Source organism: Lissotriton helveticus, chromosome 3_1 (genome assembly GCF_964261635.1).
Source record: "Lissotriton helveticus chromosome 3_1, aLisHel1.1, whole genome shotgun sequence".
Classification (NCBI taxonomy): domain Eukaryota; kingdom Metazoa; phylum Chordata; class Amphibia; order Caudata; family Salamandridae; genus Lissotriton; species Lissotriton helveticus.
The window spans coordinates 1035155226-1035174056 of NC_136061.1; the positions used below are offsets into that span (position 1 = coordinate 1035155226).

Sequence of the window (18831 nt, forward strand, 5' to 3'; positions counted from 1 at the left end):
AATGTCTGGTTGTAGGATTTGGCTAGCTCCGCCGCCTCACTCAGTGACATCATGGAGCGTTGTTCATTTAGGCATTACGGCTTTGTTTTTGAGGGGTGCTGTTGTCCAGCTGCCTGGTTGTGTCTTCGCCCTATTTAGGAGTGTGTGCTGTTGCGTGTGGGAGGGAGTGAGGGTGCTGGGTGGGAACTGAACCTACGTTTAGGTTTTTGTGATGAGGTTGAGCCCTTGTAGTAGTCTTTCTAGTTGGTTCTCTATGCAACTTAGTCTCTCATTTAGTTTATGCATGAACATTGGTAGTGCAGGTGGGTCGTTTCTTGTTGAACGGGGGTAGGCTGTCTCTAGTTTGTGTCCCTGAATCGGAGAGTCGCTTTATGTTGTGGGAGGTAGGGTTGATCAGAGTCCTTGAGTGCATGCCGGTGTGAGCTGAAGGCAGGGAGTCAGTGGGGGTGCAGTTGGAGATGCTGCTTAGTTCTTTGTTAATAGGGGTGGGACTGGTGGGTTAGTCGCGTCGGTCCCTTTGGGATGATGTCCTAAATGCATTGGTGTGAGCAGAGGGTAGGTAATGAGGGTTGGAGTCATGGGCAGCTTTGTCTACACCCTGAGAGGTCTGGGAGGGAGAGGAAGGGAGTGCAAGATGGAACATTGGAGGTTTGGGGAGTGGGATTGACCTGACCTAAGTTGGTGCTGTGATATTAGCTAGTGGGTGGGTCCACCATATTTTGTGCTCCAGGTGTAGTCGTGCGGATCAATGACCTCCATTTTATATTGAATTCTGTCTCAAATGGGGAAGGGATAAGCTGTATTGTGAAGGAGTAAGCTGAATTTTTGGTGTGAGTCGTGAGTGTTTCGGTGAGTTGAGAGTGAGTAGTAGGGGAGAGAGTGGGGTTCATGGTGCTCCTCGCAAGTGTTTTATTTTATTTTGTGTTCAGTGAGGGAGTGTGGCTAGAGAGGGAATGGATTTCCAGCCTTGATATTGCATTTTTTATCAAGGGTAATATGGATTCAAAAGTTCGTAGGTTGGCATCATTGACTTCTATCATAATGGTCCCGTTTTTGAAGATGGTCGCGGCGGCTTTGCCTTTAAACATGGGTGAGTTAGAGATTGTTTAATTTGCGTCCATGTGGGGTGTTAGTGGCTTCAATAATGTGTAAGTATTTTGCTAGGGTTGCAGTCCATTTCGCAGGATGGGTTGTTAAGATGATGAGGTCTGTTCTCTTAGCACCTTTATAGGTGTTATAGTAGAAGTCCACGATGAGTACTTCAGGGTGTTGCTTAATCATTTTATGTGGACGTTTTGGGCTGCTGTGGTAGAAAGGTTGGGGGGAAGGGTGCTGGTGAAGGACCGTGAGGATTCTGGAGGTAAGGAGGTGTAGGGGGTGCAGGGTGACACTGTTGTGTGGGATGGTATCTTTGCTTGGCCGGGGGAGGTGCAGTGTGGTGGCGCTGAGTAGTAGGGCATAAGAACAATTGTTACTTACCTGTAAACAGATGGTTCTCCAGTATTGGTGTCTTTCATAGATTCACATGCTTGAATATTCCCTTTCGTCGGAGTGGGAATCCAACGGTAAATAAAATAGCAATAACATACTAATAATATGTATATGTAAAACATAACAGATGAAATACACATTAGAAAACAGGCAGTAAATGCCTAGACATAATTCCTCATAGGAATACATGAATAGAGAAAAAACACTTGTAGCCTATTCCTGTCATTATGTTGGTCCAAACTGTAGCCAATCAGGCGCCAGCAGCCCTCCAGAACCTTCTCCTCAGAGCTCAGCACCTCAGATTTTCATAGCACAAGAGTGACCACAGAGTCTATGAGGAGAAGAGAGCCTCTGAGGGGAGGAGGGTGGGTCGCATGCGAATCTATGAAAGACACCAATACTGGAGAACCACCTGTTTACAGGTAAGTAACAATTGTTCTTCTCCAGTATTAGGGTGTCTTTCATAGATTCACATGCTTGAATATAGAATAGAAAGCAGTAATATCCAAAGAAAACTTCCCAGTCATGATACACATGCATAGACTTATAAGACCAAATATGTATATAGTCATGCAAGACATACAGTAATAAGGTAAACCATAATGGAGGAGGGAAGACAGAGGCTCACTTTATTGAAAAAGATTGCGAAGCACAGCCTGTCCCACTGCAGTGTCTGCTTCTTTGATGGCACCCAGGCAGTAGTGTTTCGTAAACGTGTGTCTGCTTGACCACGTGGCTGCTGTGCAGATCTAATGCAGCGGCACACCGGCAAAAAGGGCAGTTGAAGACGACATCGCCCTGGTAGAATGGGCCCTCACTGAACTGTAGAGGCTTGCCTGCCTGTTGATGGCAGAAAGCGATGGCCGAGGAAACCCAACAAGCAATTGTAGGTTTGGGAACTGGACGCCCTTTGTGGAAACGTCCATAAGCTATGAAGGTGGCAAAAGTCAGCAGCTGCAGAAATCCATCTAGCTATGGTTTGTTTAGACACTAATTGTCCTTGCCGTATCTTTCCATAGGCAATAAACAGTTGATCGGATTTGAGAATGACAGAGGTCCTTTGCAAATAGAATTTTAAACATCTTCTGATATCAAGGGTATGTAATGCCCTTTTCTCAGGGGATTGTGGATTAGGAAAAAACGTCTTTAAGATGACTGGTTCATTCAGGTGAAAATCCGAAGGCACCTTAGGCATAAACCTTGGGTTTGTACGTAGCACCACAGAATTGGACGTGAATTGTAAGAAAGGTGAATTGACGGTGAAAGCTTGAACATCACTGACTCTTCTAGATGAAGTTAATGCTAGCAAAAGAGAAACGTTCCATGTTAAGAATTTGAAATACACCCTGAAAATTGGCTGAAATGGGTGGCGCATGAGCTGCGCTAATACTACATTAAAATGCCATGATGGAGGCAGGCGACGTACAGGAGGAAACATTCTGAATAGTCCCTTAAAGAACTGTTGTATTCTTGAAGAATAAAGAGGGATGGACCCATCCTGACGTTACCTTGAAATGGCTGCCAAAAAGACCTTCAACGTTGCATGAGAAAAGCCTGATCTTGCCAAGTGCAAGAAAAAAGGTAATATCTGGTCCGGCGTTGCATTCAATGGGTGAACCCTAGCAGATTAACACCAAATGCAGATTCTTTTCCATTAAAGTCTGTATGTCCTTATTTTAGTAGGTGCTCCCGCGTAAGGCAGTACCTCCTTACAATCCGCCGAGATAGTCAGATGAACTAATTCAAGGTGCTCAGGCGCCAAGCTGCTAATTTTAGAGAAGCTGGATCCGGATGGCAAATTTGACCATTCTGAATGGAGAGGAGATTCGGTATTGGTCAAAACTGTATTGGATCGCACTCTGAGAGGAGAAGAAGTTCGGTAAACCAGTATTGGCGAGGCCACCTGGGGGCGATGAGAATCAAACGACACGGCTCTTGCTTCATCTACCGGAGAACTCTCGGAACCAACGGTATCGGAGGAAAGGCGTAAGCATATATTTGAGACCAGTTTATCGAAAACGCCTTCCCCTGCGAGTCTCTGTTGGGATGCCAGTTTGCAAAGAAACAGGCATTTGCTGTTCTTTTTTGTCGCAAAGAGGTCCAGATCGGGATGACCCCACTGCTGGAAGATTCGATCCGCCGTTGGCTGATGCAGTTCCTATTCGTGGTTGGACACCTGTTGACCTGCTGAGGGTGTCCGCCAGCACATTTGCAACTCACGGCACATGAACAGCCAAGAGTTTGATCCTGTGTCATAACGCCCAAGACCATATCTCTTGGGCTTTCTGAGATAGAAGAACCGACCTCGTTCTTCCCTGTTTGTTTAAGTACTGCATACTTGAAGTATTGTCTGTGCGAACCAATACTGTGGCCCCTTGAATGATTGCACGAAAGGATTTGAGGGCTAAGAAGATGGCACCTAGCTCTAGCAGATTGATGTGCCAAGCCTTTTGTTGAGGGTTCCATTTCCCGCTGACCTTCAGCCCTTGAAGATATGCTCCCCAACCCTCGAGGGATGCGTCTGTGGTGATTGTGTAATTTGGCGCTTCTTGAAGGAAACGCACACCCCTTCTACAAATTTCTTTCTTGGACCCACCAAACAAAAGGCCTCTTGCATCCGAGGAGTGATTTGAATGAAATCTTCGAATGAACGGGAGACCTGCAACCACTGCTTGTCTAGCTCCTCTAGCAATTTTATCATGTGTAATCTGTAGTTGGGAACCAACGGGATGCAGGTGGAGGCCGTGGCCAGGAATGACTTTGAGGATCCACTGAAACAGGTTTTTTTGTTTGTTTTTTTTGTACGTAGAAATACCACCAAGTGGGAGCTGCAGGCTCGTCGTTCGTGTGAGACAAACACCTTTTCTAGGTTTGTATTGATTGATGCTCCGAGAAACGTTCATATCGGAGCTAGTACTAGTTGGGACTTGTCATGATTTATTGAAAACCAGGTTTTGAAACAGTGACTGACAAGTCTGGGTGTGCTGGACTGCTTGTAAATAAGAGCGAGCCCTTATTATACAGTTGTCTCAGTAATGATAAATTTGTATGCCTTGCAGACGTAGATAAGCTGCCACTGGTGCCAGGATCTACGTAAAGACACGTGAAGCGGACCTCAGTCCAAAAGGTAGGACTTTAATTGAAAATGTTTTGTACCTATTGTAAAGCGTAGCCACTTCCTGTGCTTAGGAAGGATTGGTACATGAAAATAGACATCCTGGAGGTTGAGAGTAGTTATAAAGTCGTTCTGGCATAAGAACTTTAGGACTTTCTTGAGGGACAACATTTGTAAAGTTTGTGCAAAGATCTAAAATTATGCGCTACTTTCCTCACTTGCTTGTTGATGAGGAACTGAGAGTAAACCCTAACGCTGTTGGAGATTCGGAACCACTCCGCTGGTCCCTGTTTGTATCCATATAGATACTTGTGCAAACAACTCCCGTAGATGAGAAGGTGGAGGTCCCTTTGGAGGTGTAGAAAGAGGGAAATTTGTCAAATTCTAGAGTGTGCCCTTGGGCATGACGTTTAAAAACCCAACGGTCCTCTGTCACCTTTGACCAATTGGAATAGAAGTGAGATATTAGACCTCCGACGTTTTTGGAGGGAATAAAGGTGGGTTCAAGGTAATCCATTGTTTCTTAGAAGAGTTGCCTCGGCTGTACGATGATTTTCTATGTAGGACCTGTTGGTACTTTGCCTATGTGACTGCGTTTGATTTGAGTAACGCAGTTGGTTCTGATTGTAGGAGCCAATACTGGATGGAACTCCCTTGAAAAAAGGACGTGGAGCTACGTTCTCGGCACCACGAAAACGCTGCGATTCTATATCCCGAGGGTGCGGGCAGTATCTGTGTCCTTTAAGATGGTCTGCAGTGCCTCATCAACATGCTGGCCAGAAGGGATCCTCAATCAAAAGGCAAGTGAGGTATTGAAGTCTGAACCTCCTTGCGAAAGACGTAGCATTGAAGCAAAATTGTCTTTGCTAGACTGCCCCTATTGCGAGCTGTCGAAAACCTGTACACGCAATGTCCGCTGCACATTGTATCATTTCTGATGCACTTCTCTCTCTCTCTCTCTCTCTCCCTCCCTCCTGCAGGATCTTCAAAGCGTGAGGCTTGGAGGATTCTGGAATAAGTTCTACTAGCGCCAACATGTCAGAGCACATCTGGCGGCATACGTGCCCAACTGGCTTGCAAGATAATCGCTGTGCCGCCTGAGTAATGACTGAGTCAGGGTAGGCTGAGAGACTAGAAAAGCAGGTGAATAGTGGGGAGCTTCACATTTCTTGTCGAGGCGTGGAAAAAAGAAACCGCCGGCACAGAGTTTAGCCTCTGCATGAGTTTAACACCTTCTTGCTAAATAAAGTCTATGATAGGAACTGAACGAACTTGTTTCTGTGGTTTCCCCAGGACGAGGGGAAAGGGGAAAACGATTCGCCGCTCTCTTCATAAGGAGGGGAAAACCTCCAATATTCACCGGAGGTGAATGCAATAGAACTCCAGTTGTAAGAGAAGACGTAATCCCGCCATGGTACAGGCCGTGGCAGCCTTGCTGTCAGAAATACATAATTCTGATCTGAAGAAAAAACATGCTCAACCGGCTATGTGCTGTCCAAGAAGAATAATGGCGGAAGTAAAAAGCCATCACGCCATCACGTGGATGTAGCGGAAAGCTGCCGTCGACTAAATAAATCGTCTACAAAAGCATTGTGCATAAAAGTCATCAGTGTGGGAAACCAACTGTCAACGGGCTCAACCGTCGACGAATCTAACAGTTGACAGGGTCTCACCGTCTACGGAGCTCACCGTCTACGGAGCTCACAGCCTACGGAGCCCACAGTCTACGGAGCCCACAGTCTACGGAGCTCACGGTCTACGGATCTCACCGTCTACGGAGCTCACTGTCTACGGAGCTCACCGTCTACGGAGCTCAACGTCTACGGAGCTCACCGTCTACGAGCCTATCGTCTACAGAGCCCACCGTCGACGAGGCCACCGTCGGCGAGCCCACCGTCGACGAGGCCACCGTCGACGAGGCCACCATCGACGAGCCTATCATCGACGAGCCTACCGTCGACGAGGCCAACTGTCGAAGAAATTTACCATAGACGAAACTCCCAGTGGTCGACAAGCCTGCAGTCGACAAGAGGGCACGGTCCTCACTGTCGCCGACGAATGCCTGGAGGCGTTGTCGTTGCAGAGCACCAGTGACGGCAGAGATTGTCGTCAGAAAGTACATTGACCGCATCGTCGACAAGCTGGCACATTTTCACTTAGAAAAGTGCGCAGAGTGAGTATAGACGCCTGAGAGTAAATCTCGTGGGCGTAGATGTGGGAGGCAGACTCAAAGAAGGCCAGAGACCCCTTAATTGTGATGTTACTTCAGCTGGTGAAGTAGAGGAGAAGCATCACTTAAAACCTTAATGTGCAGGACAAACAAAAAAATCCTCCCACATCAGAAGGGGGGGTATAGTCTAAGCACAAGAACAACCTCTTCTCCTCCTACCATGTCAGAGACAGGTAGAGTGCTGGTCCATATACTCTTCATGAGGGTTCACAGGAAAAGGTCTCAGCTTCCCACAAGTGACGCAGGGTCTGAAGGTAGACTTCATGTAAGAAGACATTACAAAACTGTGATATTATGAAGAACAAATTGAAGAAAACTGAAGAAAATTGAAGAAAACTGAGCAGAGCTCAGGGAGACTCCCTTCACACGACGTGCAGTAGAAAATCTGAGGTGCTGAGCTCTGAGGAGAAGGTTCTGGAGGGCTGCTGGCGCCTGATTTGCTACAGTTTGGACCAACATAATGACAGGAATAGGCTACAAGTGTTTTTTCTCTATTCATGTATTCCTATGAGGAGTTATGTCTAGGCATTTACTGCCTGTTTTCTAATGTGTATTTCATCTGTTATGTTTTACATATACATATTATTTGTATGTTATTGCTATTTTATTCACCGTGGGACTCCGACTCCGACGACGGGGAATATTCAAGCATGTGAATCTATGAAAGACACCCTAATACTGGAGAACAGCTAGTCCTCTACTCAGAGCCCCGGCTGCCACAAGTCCTCTAGTCAGAGCCCAGGTTGAGGTCACTAGTACCACGTTTCTGTCTAAAATCGTCTGTATCTTCCCCAAGGCTATGAAACATTCCGAATATGTTATTGCTTCCAAAACAGTTAAAAGCATGACTGCTCACCAAATATCATGTTACTTGCTTTTAAACAATGGAAACACTAGGGTAGGAATATGTTCTGCAGCTTACTACCTACAAGCTACTGGTTGGCACTGTGCACTGCTCTAAAATCAAATGTAACTACAAAGTCTACGGAAAGTGCTGCTAACACTAATATCCGAGTATTCCTATGTGTTTTTACGCTGACCTTAGAACACTCATCATTTTTACATAAGAAAGCGTTTTGCTCACATATTAGCAATATAGCCTGGCAGCTCAGCTACTGATACTTGGCACAACTGCTTCTTCTGAATCACAGCACACCAAACTCCCAATAACCTTTGCCCACCCTGTCAACTCCCTCTTTGCCATTGTGGTTTACCTGATTGTGTTTCCAATGACAGAAAAGGGTGCCCCTGGTCTGCAGGCTGCAATTGCTTCATCTCGGCATCTTCTGGCAACCTCCACTAATTTCTGACCACTTTTATCCACGTTGCCTACCAGGTATGTTTCCGAAGTGTCACCATGAAAGCCACCGTAAAACACCTGCAGAGAGATTTAAGTTACATTTAAACAACATATAATTGATTGGTTATTGTCGTCTTCCAATTAGTATCAAAAGTCAGTTTATCTGCAGTTCGTATTCCTTCCAATAGAACCGTCTAACGATCCTGTTAACAAGAAGAGGTTCCAAATCCTGAATGCTCGCTCTTGTACTGCCTCTAGTGTATTTTCATATAACTTTTTATTCGTTATTTAATTTATGTATATAGTGTAGTTCTACAAACTAGAACTATTACATGACAACCAAACGGAATCAGCATTTGCTCCTCGAAAAAAAGGTACAGGTCAAATATATTAAACATAAACAAAGCAAACTGCTAGAGATACAGCTAAGAGATGTTCAACATTAAAGGGAGAAGAGAAGAGAGGCTATCCGTTCTGATACCTTTTCTTGGACCTACTAAAAATAACAAGTAAAGGCATATGCTATCCAAGTCACTGATACAATGGTATGGAGCATTCAATGTAGCCCTAAATAAATTTTTCTTGTACAGATAAAAAATAAATGTATAAAAGTTATTCAAAGATGCCTTGACAGCTGACCTATATTTTTGGGGCACCAACACACACAACGCGTATGCGATTTGAGGAAAGGACATCCACAACAAACAGAATATGTGGGAGACCTTTCAGTACTACCCCAACAAAATCAGTATGACAGACCCCCTTATTATCCTTTTATTCTTTGAAAGATTTATTTCAGTTGTCTTTTTTCTAAAACAATTACAACACAAATGTAGGTAAACCAAGATCACAGTCCGCACATATTAAAAGTCATACCATGTTAAATAACATGTACAGAACATGATTACATATATTACATGATGATTAATTCTAATCAAGTCTATTTGGAGATGTTGCAATCAGTACTAACATCTGTCCATAATGCCGAAGCACAAAAATCCTTAGTGTTAAGTCTATGGAATTTTCCTTCGGTATGCATCTTTTCTATAATTGAATACGATGTGGCTGGGACCAAGGACAGATGAAATCCAGACATCTAGAGAAATGAGGGTCGGGTCTTTCATCAAATAGATATCCTTGGGCCTAAATGTAGAAGGGAGGATAGAAAAGTAGATGTCCACAGTTTCATTACAATATATTAAATCTGAAAGCTAATCCGTCACTTTGGGTATGGGGCTTCTACCACATTATATTACAACAGGGCAAGGAGCGGAGGTAGTCAGCAGATGGTTTTTCATTTTAGAGAGGGTTCTAAAGGTTTGGTACCAGTAATCCAAAATCTGTGGACATGCCCATGACAAGTGAAAATATCTGGGGCAGGTCGCATCTACATCCAGCCCAATTGCATCACTGTCTATCGGGGTACAATACATTCAATGCAGAAATTTATGGTTTAAATCTTTTTATTGATTTTCAAGAACAGAGAACAACAGCAACAACCTACATACATAGGCTGGAGGAGAATAATAACTGCTTCAGAAATGAGAATGGAGAACAATAGAAGAGGGACAAATTATAAGACAGAAAAGGGGAAGGAGAGAGCTTGACAGCCAAAGAGAAGGGTTGCCACACTTGAGTGCGTCACTCCTGGGTCCGTGGCTTGTACAACATGGCTAAACAAAATACTCCTCAGTATGGACCACCTGAGTGAGGGAACCACGCGTAGGAATTCTGGACATGTAGGTTCAACAAACTCGTTCGCTTGAAATCTGATGGATGTGCCACATGTTCTATCAAAACGCTGCAGCATGCGCGTGGCTCCTGCTGTCAGTTTTTCCATACACACAAGTTTCCACATTTTGTGCAACAAGTCCAAGTGGGTCACAACTGCCATTGTGCCCCACTGGGATAAAAGAGTCTGCTTGGCTGACCCCAAGGCCAAAGCAATAGTTCTTCCACAACAAGAACTTAGGGGGTAAGTCAGAGCGTTAGGTAAGCCCAACAATATGTAGCTTGGGAATCTAGGCAGCTCCGTCTCATAGATGTTATCGATGTCCGATAGGACGGCTGACCAAAACTGCTGGATTTTTGGGCAGCCCCACTGTAAATGCGTTAAGGTGCCCTCTTGTCCACATTGTCTCCAGCACTGTGGGTCCCCACCTAACATCCACCGTGCACCCCTCAACGGAGTGTAATACCAATAATGGGCAATTTTGAGGAACATTTACTTACCACCAGTGCTGCATGAGGAAGCCCTTGCTCTGTTTATAATGTACTGCCATTCCTTCATAGAGAATTCATGCTCACTTCATTCTTCCACCTGCTCTGGGGATTTAGAGTGGTGTAAAGGTGCAGTGAGAAAAGTATATATGTCTGAAAGCAGGTGTGGGGCAAACCATTTTTCGAACTCTGTCAGTGGGTTGCAAGCATGGGGTCGTATGTGGGGCTGTGTGACCCAATGTTTCAGGGCAATGTATTGCCAGTAGGGATCAGGGGCTAGGTCATACCGAAATGGAGCTGAGTGAAGTCCATTACTCCCTCCTCCTCAAAGAGGTCTCCTAGTCTCTTGCAGTTAGCTTCTTGCCGCTTAACTTAACCGTCCCCATTCAATGCCGGTTGGAATTCAGTAAGGCCTATAAAAGGGGTCAGATGAGATGTATGTGTGGAGGGGTGTCTCTTTTCCTGAACTTTATCCCAAACCCCCACTGTCGCCATGATTATGAGGGAGATGTACACTCCGACAGGTCGGTATTTCTCTGGAAGCCAAGGCACTTTCCACTCATGGATCCCGGCAACTGATCTATCGATAAAACACCAGTGCTTTTCGGATGCCATTCTGTACCATTCTATTATGTAGCGAAGTTGGGCCCCCTGACACTACCTTTCTAATCCGAGGAAGTAGGGTTATTTTAACTGCCGCCAGTCTACCCAACCAGGACAATGTGTATGCTTTCCAATTCGAGAGCTCCGATCTCGTCATGTTAAGTAGGGTGGCACAGTTTTCTTGATCCATTCTCTTAGGTGTGGAGAAGATGCGAAGGCCCAAATATGTCACCCAATTGGAGGCCCACTCAAAGGAAAACATCCCCGACAGTCATCACCGGTCTTCCCTAGGGATCGTCAGGCTAAGAGCCTGTGTTTTCTGCAGGTTGGCTTTAAAGCCTGACACCTTTCCAAAGTAAAAGGGGGGGTGGGAGGGGGTTGAGGGTAAGCGCAAACATTTCATAAAATTCAGAGGTGAAGCCATCATTCCCGGGGGCTTTGCCAAAAGGAAGTTTCCAAATTGCACGGAGTACCTCCTCTGTACTAACATCAACGTCCAGGTCTGTGAGTAGAGTCAAAGGGGCCCCCGTGACATAGTTTATGGCCGCCGCCTCGTCCATTGTTTCCACAGTGTAATGTGCGGAGTAGAAACGCTTAAATTCGGCCGCTATAAGGGCATCTGGCTGCAATCCCCCACTTCCGGACCCTCAACTTCCACAACCCGGCGTTTGTCCACCTGACCGCGCAGTTTGTGTGCAAGCAATCTACCTGCCTTATTTCCTCCTTCATAATACTTCTGTCTGGTGTGCAGGAGTGCAAATTCCGCTTGGTCAATGTCCAGTGCCTTCATTTGTTTCCGCGCCACAGTAAGCAGATGCCTGGTCTGAGAAGAACCTGTGCGTTGGTGAACCCCCAGTAATTCTTTAACCATACCCTCTAGTTGTTCTCACTTGGCCTTACTTTGAGCGATAGCAAGGAACTGTCCCCGGAGGACTGCCTTTAGTGTATCCCACAGTAGTGTGACTGGTGTGGAGCCATCGTCATTTACGTCCAGAAAATCCTGAATGGATTTTCGAATCTCCTTAACATTAGGGTCGTATGTGAGTAATCTGTGGTTCAATCGCCACCCACTTTGAGGAGCTGGGCCCCGTGGTAATCTCAATGAGAGCGTGAGAGGGGAGTGGTCCAACAACGCCACCACTCCTATTTCTGCCGCTACCGCGACCTGGGACATGCAAGAGAAAGTCAGAAAGCGGTCTAAACTGGCACAGGTCTAGTGTACTGCTGAATAAAAGGTGTACTCTCTCGCAGAGGGGTTACGAAAGTGCCATATCTCCACCAATCTCACTTTCGCCAACCAGTTCTGCTTGGATTCCGAGAACGCCACAGTCCTCCACACTCTTGATGCCGATCTATCCATCCGAGAGGCATGTACTATGTTATAGACCCCTCCTATTGCTAAATCCTCATGCTTGGAAGCCAAAACCTTGGCCAGAGCATTTTTAAGGAAGGCTTCCTGTGAATCGTTGGGTGCATATATTGAAGCCATAGTGTAAGTGTGATTCCTCTACAGACCCCCCGGACCCCGACCACAGTTCAGCCACTCCATATCCAACTTCATCAGCACACACGCCCTTGCCTCCACGGATTACATCCTCCTCAGGGACCTGAACTTCCACCTCGAGAACAACAACGACACCAACTCCACCACCCTTATCGACAACCTAGCCAACCTCTGACTCAGACAACTCGTCACAACATCCACCCACTCCGCCGGTCACACGCTTGACTCCGTCTTCTCCGCAAACCCCCACGTCTCCTTCAACCACACCACCGAACTCCACTGGACCGACCATCGCTGCATCCACTTCACCTTCAAGAAACCCACCACGCACCACCACACCCAACAGATGCCTCGCCGCTGCTGAAGCAAAGTCACCGAAGACCAGCTAACCACCACCCTCGCTCAGAGCCCACCTGCCGTCCCCACCGACCCCGACACCGTCGCCCGCAACCTCAGACAGTGGATCAACCACTGCACCAACACACTCGCCCCGATCAAGAAACCCTCCAACAGTCACACCAACAAGAAAGCCAGCTGGTTCACTGAAGGTCTCCGGGCCTCCAAGCAAACCTGCCGAAAGCTGGAGCAGATCTGGCTCCGTGAACGAACACTGGACAGCCACGCAGCCCACAAGAACGCCACCCGCAGACACCATCACCTCATCAGATCTGCCAAAAGGGCCTCCTTCAAAGACCACCTAGACAACAACGCGCACAACTGCAAAGAGCTCTTCAACATCGTGAAGGAACTCTCCAACCCCAACACCAACGACATCCCACCCTTGCAAGACCTGTGCGACTCGCTCGCCACCTTCTTCCACCGCAAGATCGCAGACATCCACGACAGCTTCAACGCCACAACCGCCCTGACAACCAATGAGACCTCCGCCCCCACGACCACCATCAGCACCAACCGTCTGCTCTCCTGTACCAACATCAACGATGACGACGACACCATCAAGATCATGAGCACCATCCACTCCGGATCTCCGTCAGACCCATGCCCACACCACATCTTCAACAAAGCCAACACATCCATCGCACCTCCCTCACGACAGCAACCTTCCGGGAGAGCTGGAAGCACGCCGAGATCAATGCCTTACTGAAGAAATCCAAAGCGGACCCCAATGACCTCAAAAACTTCCGGCCCATCTCCCTGCTCCCGTTCCCGGCAAAGGTAATCGAGAAGACCGTCAACGAACAACTGACCCGCTACCTCGAGGAGAACAACATCTTGGACCCTTCCCAGTCTGGGTTCCGCAGCAACCACAGCACCGAGACTGCCCTCATCGGCGCCACCGATGACATCAAGTCCCTGCTGGACAACGGAGAAACGGCGGCCCTCATCCTCCTGGACCTGTCAGCCGCCTTCGACGCGGTCTGCCACCACATACTACGAACATGTCTTAACAACGTCGGGGTCCAAGAGAAGGCCCTGGACTGGACCACCTCCTTCCTCTCCGGCAGAACACAGAGATCATCTGTGGCGTACCCTAGGGCTCATCCCTCAGTCCAACTCTGTTTAACATCTACATGGCACCGCTAGCCGACGTCGCCCGCCGGCACGACCTCAACATCATCTCCTACGCCGATGACACCCAGCTGATCCTCTCCCTCACCAAGGACCCCCACACCGCCAAAACCAACCTTCACGACGGAATGAAGCCCGTCGCTGAATGGATGAGGAACAGCCGACTGAAGCTGAACTCGGACAAGACGGAGGTCCTCATCCTCGGATCCACCGTTTCGGCCTGGGACAACTCCAATCACCTATTATGGTTTGTTATATGTACACAAAATGACTTGCTTCGATCGGTTTCCAACTAATTGATTGTGGCACTTTCAGCCCTTATATATTTTTGGGTTTCTGGTATTTAGTTCATTTGGCAACAGTGTATTGCGGTTTGGACACTTTTTGGCCCGCTGTGTAAACCAATGAGATCTGTTGGCTTGTTGTTTGCACTGAGCTTTCGCGTCCAGTGCGCAAACTCGGTCGAGCAGTGACTCCGGCCTTGCGCATGCGCAGTCGCGCTCGCCGAGTTAGGCAATGGTCTCCCACTCGGCGTAAAGGCGTTCTTCTTAGAACTCTTTGTACAACTAGATTTGGCCATCACGAGCTTGCCGTGGTGAGTAATTAGTCCCCGTGTGACTAATTAATAAATATTCAGTTCCTCTATAAAAAGAAGGCGGGCGGTAGGAGACACACCTCCACTTCCGCTCGTTTAACATCAGGGGTACCGACGGACAGGTAAGAAGTAGGTCGCTGTACTGATTGAGCTCATACTTGTTAGCTACTACTCGTTTTTCCAGCAAAAATGCCCTCATATTCTAATGTGAGTCACTCGTTATATACTATAAGAGCTTGGTAATTTTTGACTAATAGAGCTCCACAGTACTTACTCATGGTATCTAAGACATGGTGTATAGAATGATGGTCGTAACCTATTGTGCACATCTATACTCTATACCTGGGGTTTTCTATCAAATCCTCTTTTATGATTGACAATGTGATTACTTATAGCTGTTCAGCAGTGCCTATAGGCGTATTTTGAAGCTTATCCTCTGGTGTCTGTGGTCCCTTGCGATTTCATGACTTTACTTAGAGCAAGCAACTCAGTGGGCTGATATTTGGGTTCTTGTTGCACGTCTGTTGGGTTTTTGTGTAGCGCTATTTGGCTGGACACAGAAGATGCTGTTCACTTACTGTGTCCTTTGTCTACACTGCAGAGCGGGGCCTCATTCTCCCGAGCGGTCGCCGGGTGAGGTGGGGTCGTCACCCACACAAAGCTGGGTGAGTATCACCAGGGGAAATGCCTCTGAGTGATGTGGCTAATATGCTTGTTTATCTCAGTAAAACGGGATATAATTTGTTCTAGTTAATCGGAATATAATTTCATGTGTGTGTGTTAATCTGGGTGGTGTATTTGTGATCATGCGGGTGCATGGAGGTGACCTAATCCTGTTTTGATTGTGTGAACTTTTGTCTCACGATAGGAAGAAGTCCTGTCTCTCATCCTCCAGTGAACGTTGGAATGTAAAGTTCCTGGTAGCTATGTGACTTTTTACAAGCACTACTTTCTATTATTCCTCACAATCACATATTATTGTTTGTTGCAGTAGCAAGTTGACGTGAAAAGGTCCTGAAGAAAGCCGGGGTAGTTCCCCTGTAGGCTGAAACATGTTGACCACCTTGCTCAGCGCCACGGAGTAGTATCCATCTTCAACTACAGGGCGTGTTTTTAAACCTTTGACACTCTGACCTTTTTGAAATGTTCTTAAGGTTCAGTAGTTAATTTTATTCACCATTATTATTTGAGCACTGCACTTTATCAACATCATTACAGTGAGGAACATTGTACACATAGGTTCTATGCTACCCTGGCACTAAAATGGCCAGGTAGAGGTTTGGAATATGTTCAAAGCCCTAAATGATGAATCTCCGCCAAAGGGGCGGTCTGATGGGTTTTATTCAAAACCTCGGGTAGTCAACAGTATCTGGCACTACCTGCATGCTCACTCGATGGTTGCATGTTCACTTGCTCAGTTATTCACACCACCTTTTGGACTTGGTCTACTCTTGTGTTGTTATATATTCGTCATTTTGGGGAGTGAGTAGACAGGTCGGTAAACTATCCCCTTGACCCTCCACACTGTTTGTTTTTTGACAACTCCTGGTGGCCAACTGCACTGGTAACCGCTCCAACACCCACCGACCATGCACGCAACCTAGGGGTCATCCTCGACTCCACCCTCTCCATGACTAAACAAGTCAACGCCGTTCTCCTCCTCCTGCTTCAACACCCTCCGCATGCTCCACAGGATCTACAAGTGGATCCCCACTGAAACGAGAAGAATGGTCACCCAGGCCCTCTTCAGCAACAGGTTGGACTACGGACATGCCCTCTACGCAGGAGCCTCGGGTAAACTCCTGCGATGACTCAACGTATCCAGAACGCCTCTGCACGCCTGATCCTCGACATCCCTCGCTGCAGCCACATCACACCCCACCTGAGAGACCTGCACTGGCTCCCGGTCAACAAGTTAGAGGATAACCTTCAAGTTCCTCACCCACGCACACGAGGCACTCCACAACACCGGACCAACATACCTTAACAGATGACTCAGCTTCTACACCCCCACCCGCCAGCTCCACTCCGCCGACCTCGCCCTCGCAACAGTCCCCCGCTTCCGAAGAGAGACCTCCGGTGGCAGATCGTTCTCCCACCTCCCCGCCAAGACCTGGAATACCCTCCCTATCCACCAACGGCAGACCCAAGACCTGCTGACCCCAGAAAACTCCTCAAGACCTGGCTTTTCGAGCAGTAGCACCATTCCCCACCCCAGCGCCTGGAGACTATCACGGGTGAGAAGTGCGCTTTACAAATGATATGATTGATTGATTTCCAACCTCCACCGGCAGTGATAGCAGCCAGCCCGGGACTTCAGATTGAGTCGAAAAAACCTTTGCCTGAAAATGTGTTGTAAGCAAAATGGCCAACCCCGCCAGTTTCCCCGGGATGGAATAAAAATATTGACGAGCAAACCACCTTGACCTGATGCGCATCCTGTCTATGCACAACAGATTCTTGAAATAGGCATACATCGCATTTAGTTTCCCTGAGAAATGTAAGCAAAGCCAACCACTTCGTCTGGGCGTTAAGGTCTCTAACATTGAGGCTCAATATCTTAAGAAGGTGTTCATGCATATCTGTTGTACGTGTAGCTGGCCTGTGTACAGATCACCAAAACCTCCCAGAGTAGAGAGCCTGGGAGTGTAGCTGAAAGGGCACCTTGATGAGAGAAGAAAGGGGCTGTAGAGCAGATAAAGAAAAAGAAACCTACCGGAACCGAATTATAGGTACAAACCCCAGAGGGCGCAGTTGAGAAAGTATTAGGGACCTCTCACAGTAACCCAATAGAAGGGAGCCCACCAAACTTTAGCCTCCCCAATGAACACCCCATCCCACAGAGGTGCAAGGCAGCGAGAAGTGAGGACAAACCTGGAGCGGGGCAAGCACTCCCATAGAGCTGCTTCTTCCATTGCAACCAGTGGGTGGCCATTAGAACAGCATCGTAACTTACCCCCTAAGTATACAGCAAGAGTTCATCCGGTAGGCAGGATGGAGAGAGAGTGGGGGACCCAGTCAAATAGAACAATAAAAAATAAACCCATTTTAGAACAATGATCCCCTAGCTGGGAAAAAACATCACCAGGTAAGGTGGGTCCGTCAGCCTGGCTTAAAGCCGTCTCCATGTTTCAGACCCAAGATAAAAGTGGAGGCCCCGCCAGGCAAGGCCACCGCAAATGGAGATTCCCTCCTTTCCTGGTGAAGTAATGCAAGAGTCGCCAAACAAGCCCCATCATGGGCCTATGAGCCCCCAGCCTCTGACACTTCATCACGTTGTTGGAGCAGGCGCAGGAGCGCCTCCCTTTCCTTGTTACTTTCGGAGTCCGAAGGCTTCGTCAGGAGGTCCTTCCCTGTCCATCGCCGATATTGTGATCTACTCCCAGCCCGAGCCACCTGTTTCCTTTGCGTGCCGTTGGGCTCGCCATCTGAGGACATGTCGGAACCCAGGACAGACCTCGCCTCCCCCAGCGTGCACATCACATGCGTTTATAATTCCATATGAAGGTCAGCTGAAAAAGGGTGGCCACACTTATAGTGGCCAGCCGCAAAGCCCTGCGTCTTTGGATGGTAAGCGGAGAGAGGTTCTGGAAGATTTCAACCTGCATTTCTTTGAAAGATATAACAGACATGTCTTGTGTCGCCACCATGATCTTCTTTTGTGTGTCGGAGTGGACGCCCTGTGGCCATCCAGGCCCTGCAGCTGGGCATCCAACCCTGTGGGTGCCATCTAAAGGGATGTCCTTATCGCCTAACTCTGGTGCCACCTGCTTGATGAGCCGCCCCACTTGATCCTCCAGTCTCCCCGCATCCGCCTGAAGTGGAACCACCTGATGCAAATGTTTGAGAGTCTGGACCTGTTTTCCAGATCCTCCATACGGTAGCACTGCTCCTCGTTCCTGTGCCTCAGCTCCAGCAGCTCGCGTGCATGGTCTTGGACTTCTTCCTCTTTACCCACCCCGTTCTTTCCAGGTCATCTACCTTGTCCCCCAGCTCAGATAAATCAGTTTTGTGGGTTGTAATGTCCGTGGCTACTTCCTGCGGCAGGGCTCTGAAGTCATCCAGCAGGGTACCAACGAGAGACCAGTTCCTCTGCAGTAGCTGCGTCCGCAGCTGGGGTCACATCACTGGCAGACGTTCTTGGCGGAATCAGAGCGCACCTCATTTTTCTTGAGGCTAGATATGCCTAGGAGATCCTTTATGGAAGTGTCCTTTTTCGCAGGCCCGAGGCCATTTTGGGTGG

At 47.7% G+C, this 18831-nt stretch overlaps 1 protein-coding gene across 1 annotated transcript in view; it reads right to left on the reverse strand.

Moving 5' to 3' along the window:
- Positions 1 to 18831, reverse strand: part of METAP1D (methionyl aminopeptidase type 1D, mitochondrial) — a 953302-nt gene that overhangs the window by 279605 nt on the left and 654866 nt on the right. Inside the window, exon 8 of the mRNA XM_078681565.1 lies at positions 8051 to 8214. Within this exon, the coding sequence (XP_078537691.1) occupies positions 8051 to 8214 (164 nt within the window). The remainder of the gene's footprint in view (positions 1 to 8050; positions 8215 to 18831) is intronic.